Source organism: Eimeria acervulina, genomic scaffold, assembly GCF_000499425.1.
Source record: "Eimeria acervulina Houghton genomic scaffold, Eah_scaff1659, whole genome shotgun sequence".
Taxonomy (NCBI): domain Eukaryota; phylum Apicomplexa; class Conoidasida; order Eucoccidiorida; family Eimeriidae; genus Eimeria; species Eimeria acervulina.
The window spans coordinates 1-5,890 of NW_013549030.1; the positions used below are offsets into that span (position 1 = coordinate 1).

A 5,890-nucleotide genomic window follows, 5' to 3' on the forward strand; every position below is an offset into this window, starting at 1 on the left:
TCCTAGGAGGTACAGTTTGTGGAAGTCCCCTTCCGACTATATCTCTCCGCTCTCCACCCGCTCCCTGATTCTATCAAGCATGCCACCAAACCATGCAGGATCCTCCTCCATCATGGTGTCCACAGCGATAGTCTCATAATACACATCTGGGCGAGCTTCCTTCATCTGCTCATGCGTCCAAATGCCCCTTTTGCCCAACTCCATGAAGCGCCCATTTGGTCCTAGGAGCTTCAGGGACTCCGGGATGTAATCTTCTACGAGAGTGTTCAGCACTACATCTACGTGTCCATCAGGTCCTAGGAATTCGCGCATATCCTTTGCAAATACTGATGCGTCTCGACTGGTGCTTATGTATTCAACTCCCAAAGACTTGGCGTACTCAGCCTTGCGGCCACCACTGCATGTTCCGTAAACAATGGCCCCTACGCGCTGGCAGTGTTGAACCGCAGTTATGCCTACACCCCCAGTGACCGCATGTATCAGCACTTTTTCACCTGCTTTCACTTTTGCTAGATCGCCCAAGGAGTATTCAACAGTAGACGCAACAACGGGAAGAGCGGCTGCTTCTTCAAATGAGAAATCAGCAGGCATCAACCGTAGAAGCTCCGCAGACGTTATGGCAAAACTTCTTAAACAACCAGGAACAATCCCATATACACAATCACCTATTGTAAATCTGGTTACCCCAGGCCCAACGCGCACCACAGTGCCTGCACAGTCTGCTCCAGGCAAACCCGGATCCCCTGGATACAACCCCATAACATTGAGCACATCCCGGAAGTTCAAGCCAACAGCGCGAATTCGAACTTCAACACAACCTTCAGGCGGATCGACCCTTGCTGCAGCAGGCAGGGGGCGTAACTTCAGCATGCTCAGGGCTCCGCGGTTACCCATAAATAACTCGACTGGACCACGGCACTCGACGTGAGATCTCGTCAAGCGCGGGACATACTGTACGTCGTTGCGGAAGCAAATCTCGACTTCAGCAGGAGATTCATCATCAGGCATAGCCTGAGCAATAATACCGGCAATTACTGACGGTTCCTTTGCTGCTTCTGCAGGTACGTCTAGGCATCCAAGCTGTACCGGTCGTCCTATTATATTCTCCACTTCAAGTCGGGCAGATCGGCAGAATCCCCAGACACCACCATGAATTGGATTTGTGACAGTGTCGTCTTCCGTGGCTTGAACATGTCCTGTGGTAAGGATAAAGGTAGGAGGGATCTCAACATGAACTGGAGCTTGCGCCAAAGCCTTAGAGATCGTCAGACAATCGTCGATGCAGTCCACCTCCGAGCGCTGTTTATCCAGAGCACCCAAATAGACAACTCCAGTGAAAACTTTTCCGTCAGTTCCCGTTTGGTCTAAGGTACCTTGCAATGCCTCTACTGAGGCCATTTGGAAAGGTACTGAACTGGTGCACCCCTTTATACCTTCCACAAAGTCTTCAGGGCAGTTGAGCAGTAAAATAGGAGCAGCTTTCCTAGGGTGAGAGTCAGACTGCGGCGATGTGGTGCGGGTCTCGATGTCATCTTGCTGGCCGCCATTGTGTCCTGGAGAGCTCTCGGCGCTATCTCTGGTGGATGCAGCAGCCTTTATTTCTGCGTCAGGGAAGCGTGGACGCCACTGGACTTCCCACAGGAAATTCCTTGGGATGGAGGCGCGCTGCGACATGTCCACAACGCGTAGCGTCAGATCATCTAGCACTGCATACGGTCGTCCCTTACCTCCAAATATAGTTAGGTCAAGAACAGCCGTGCTAGAATCCTTCTTCTTTAGAACAGCGTGGCTCCACACCACAACATCTGGTGGCATTCTGGCCATTGCCGCCTTGCGGATGCCTACAGGCACCATAGGACGGGTTGGTTGCACGTCACCTAGCAGTAGTGAAGCAGATTGGATGGCACCATCCAACAGGGCTGGATGGAAACGGAAAGTCCTTTCGAACGGCAGAGATGGTTGCTGAACTTGTAGCCTGCAAAGCGCCTCATTTTCACTTCTATAAGCCTCCCGGATAGTCTGGAACCTTTTTTTATATTGGAGTCCGGACAACGCCATAGCACTGTAGATTTCTTCAGGAGGAACAGCCTGCGGCATGCGCTTCTTAGCTCCCTCCAAGAATCCCCACCCTTCAGATAAGTCGAAGACTGTGTCAGCGGGAGCAAGCGTAGCAGAAGCCCGGCAGTGAACGTACATTTCATCCTCTTCCTCAAGCTGGCTTTTTACCTGGACTTCATCCTTGTTGACGACGGCAATTACCGCCACGCTTGGGTCATGTCCTTTTTGTGTACGTTCGGGATCGACCAGCATCATCGGACGATCGAATTCCACGTCGGTTAGCACTGTTGCAGTGCTTGGAATCTTACCGTCAAAATGCATAAATGCTGCGCTGCTCATGATCTCCAAAAAGCCCGCACCAGGCATAATGGGAGTCTGGCTGACGACGTGATCTCGCAAGAGATCTAGCACATGGGCATCCAAGACAGTAGTTGCGGTGGCCTGAGTGGTACTTTCGCTTTGCACGCTTTCGACCAGCGGTGTCGAGAGCTTGAACCATGGGAATGCTTGCCGTTTCCATTCATGGTGCCGTTCTTCCTTGGATAAGAGTGCATTAACGCTGTTGGAAACTTGTTCCATGTCTGGAGTCTTTGGATCAAGAAGCGAAACACAGAGAACTTCAGACGCCTTCAAGGATTGCTGAGCCATTGTAATGAGAGTTGGCATCGGACCAACCTCTACAATTATTGAGATCTCAGATTCAACTACTTCCCGGACACCTTGCATGTACTTCACGGGACGCGTAATTTGGAGAGCCCAATAGTCAATGGTGCACACTTCATCAGTTGCCCTAGCGCCCAATGCTGTCGAAACAAATACAACTGCTGGCCGTCTAAGCTTGACGCCGGCAAGCGCTTCGCTGAATGGCTTAACTGCGTCAGCAACCAAGCTGCTGTGGAAGGCGTGTGTAGTGTTGAGCTTCTTGTACCGTTCCCCCAGGCCTAGCTTGTCAATGACCTTCATGACATGTGACTCCTCACCCGCCAGCACAATGCTCCTGGTCCCATTGATGACTGATACTTCGGCCGTCTTTGCTGACTCGCCAAGTTCTTCTATCGCCTTCTGTGCATCCTCTTGCGTGCAGCGGCACGCAACCATAACGCCATCGCGGGGATCAATTTCCTGCATTATGCGTCCTCTCTCGACTATGAGGTTAAGGGCATCTTCCAAACTCATAATGTCTGCTGCAACCGCTGCAGCATATTCTCCGATGCTGTGGCCCAAGACAAGATCAGGCTCGAGACCCTTGCTCCTTGCAAGACAGAGAAGAGAATATTCCACTGCAAAGATTGCAGTTTGAGCGTAAATGGCTTGCTGTAAAAGTGCTGAGCCCTGTGGAGTTTCCTTGGTTGGGTAGATAGCCTCCACCAAAGGCACTGGGAGCTTTCGCTTCAGAATCTGGCTGCATTCATCCAGCGCCTCCCGATAGACGGGTTCATTCTCATACAGTTCCTTTCCCATGTTCTCATACTGACTACCTTGTCCTGTGAAGAAAAATGCAACCTTTCGCTTCCCCACGCCCTGGGTGACGGCTGCCTTTCCCACTTTTCCAATATACTCTTCTAGTACGACGTGGGCATTCGCTCCTCCAAACCCGAAGGAGCTAGTCCCTGCAAGCACTTTTGCTTTGTTTACTGCAGGCTCCAGTGGAATGACGGAATTTGGCAACACTAGCGGAAATCCTTCGATATCCATGAAGGGATTAGGAGTCGTGTAATGCAGGTTGGGAGGTACCGCACGGTGCGCAAGGCAAGCCAGGACCTTCAGGACATTTGCGATTCCAGCGCCGCCTTCCAAGTGACCGATATAGGACTTAAGGGCACCAACTATCAGGGGATTGCTGTCATTTCGATTTACACCGTAGACAGCACGGATAGCTCCCATTTCAATTGGGTCTCCAAGCGAAGTGCCTGTACCGTGGGACTCGATAAACCGAACATCTTTTGGGTTCGCATTGGCGTGTCGGAGGGCAAGTTTCATGCATTCCTGCTGCATAGGGCCATATGGAGCCGTTAGACTAGCGCTCCGGCCATTGTGACTGACAGCTGTTCCTCTCAACACAGCTAATATCTTTTGTCCCTGAGACTCGGCGTCGTGCAGTGGTCTAAGAACCACTGCTCCTGCTCCCTCTCCACGCACGTAGCCATTAGCTGCTGCATCAAATGTAGCGCAGCGGCATTCTGGTGAGAGCATGCGTGCCTTACAAAATGCGAGGAATAGCTGTGGGGACAACATCAAGTTGATTCCAGCCACCAATGCCCCAGAGCAGTAGCCAAGGCGGATTCCTTGAAACGCGGAATCCATTGCCACCAGTGAAGAAGAGCATGCAGTGTCAATGGTCATGCTGGGTCCGTTGATCCCGAACACGTAAGAAACTCGGTTCGAAACCAGACAGCCAGAGCCACCAGGGCCTGAATAACTACTGCTTTTATAAGGGTCCGACTGCTGCTCCAGAAAGTGCCAATCCGAGTTGCAACAGCCAATCCATACGCCGAATGACTTTCCCAACAATGTTTCGCGAGAATAACCTGCTGAATAAAAGGCATCGTACGCCACTTCCAGTGCCATTCGCTGTTGGGGATCCATGTAATTTACCTCCGCTGCGGAAAGGTTGAAAAATGCGTTATCAAACATTTCGGCATTCTCCATGAATGCTGCCTTACGGACGTACATCTTTCCCTTTGCGTCTAATTCCGCGTCATAGAATAGATCTACATCAAAGCGAGTCAGTGGAATCTCCGAGACGCAGTCCTTTCCCCTGCAAGCAAACCACAGACCAATTATTAGCAAACCGAGCGCAATGTGGCAAGCAACATAATAGCTGACTGTTTGCTGGTCATTTGAATGCCATGCAGCCATCTATTCCAGTGATATCGTACCTAAGCAGCATCTCCCACAATAGCGCGGGATTATCGCTGTTCCCTGGAAGCCTGCATGACGCCCCAATGACGGCGAGACCTTGCATTTGACCCATCGCAGACATTGCGGATGTCGGGACATCTGGTGTACCTACAGAAACACTTCCAGATATTTGGTTTTGAATGTAGTTTATTATTGCCCCTATAGTTGGGTAGTCGAAGAGGGTCGTTGCCGACAGCTTGACTCCAAGTCTTTGCGCAAGTCCGTTGCGCAGCTCCACTGCACCCAGGGAGTCGATGCCCAACTCCTGCAAAGGAGAATCGAGCGGAGGAACTTCTGCTGCACCGAGGACCTGCCTAGCCGTGTCAATAACCACCTTGGTAACATGCTCCCTGAGCTGCTCCGGGGTCATTGAACTGTATAGTTGACGCAGAGCTGCTGGCGTCGTCACATCTAGCTCTACATATTCGAAGAAGCGTGGCATTGTATCAAACTGCTCACTGTACTTCTTCCATCTAAAGGCCTGGCAGAGCACCGGCACTGGCATGTCACCTCCACGTAAGCAATCCACAAGGACACGAACGCCGATCTCGTTAGTGATTCCGCGTAGCCCAAGCTTTTCTACCTCCTGCCTCAACCCAGCTGCCATTCCCTGCTCAACCCACGGACCCCACTGGATACTTTGAGCGCACAAACCTATAGACCGCCGCCACGCAGCAAGTGAATCCAGGCAGGCGTTGGCCGCTGCATAGTTCGCCTGACCAAAGTTACCCAGAAGAGCAGCAACTGAAGAGAACATCAAGAAAATTTCGAGGTCCTTGTTCAAGTCCAACTCATCGCACACCTCATGCAAATTCCAAGCACCCACCACCTTCGCGCCATAAACCTTCTCAATTGATGCCTTGTCTTGCTCTGCGAGGGCCTTGTCGTCAGTCACTCCTGCTGCATGGAATATGCCGCGCACGGGAGGCCA

The 5,890-nt window shown here is 51.6% G+C and overlaps 1 protein-coding gene across 1 annotated transcript; it reads right to left on the reverse strand.

Moving 5' to 3' along the window:
• Positions 1-36: 36 nt before the first annotated feature.
• On the reverse strand, positions 37-5,890 carry EAH_00061980 (Pc16g11480 protein, related; the record flags this gene model as incomplete). Its single annotated transcript, XM_013393282.1, has 2 exons — positions 37-4,816; positions 4,938-5,890. Coding segments are annotated over 2 exons (5,733 nt in total), but the record flags the coding sequence as incomplete, so codon positions are not given.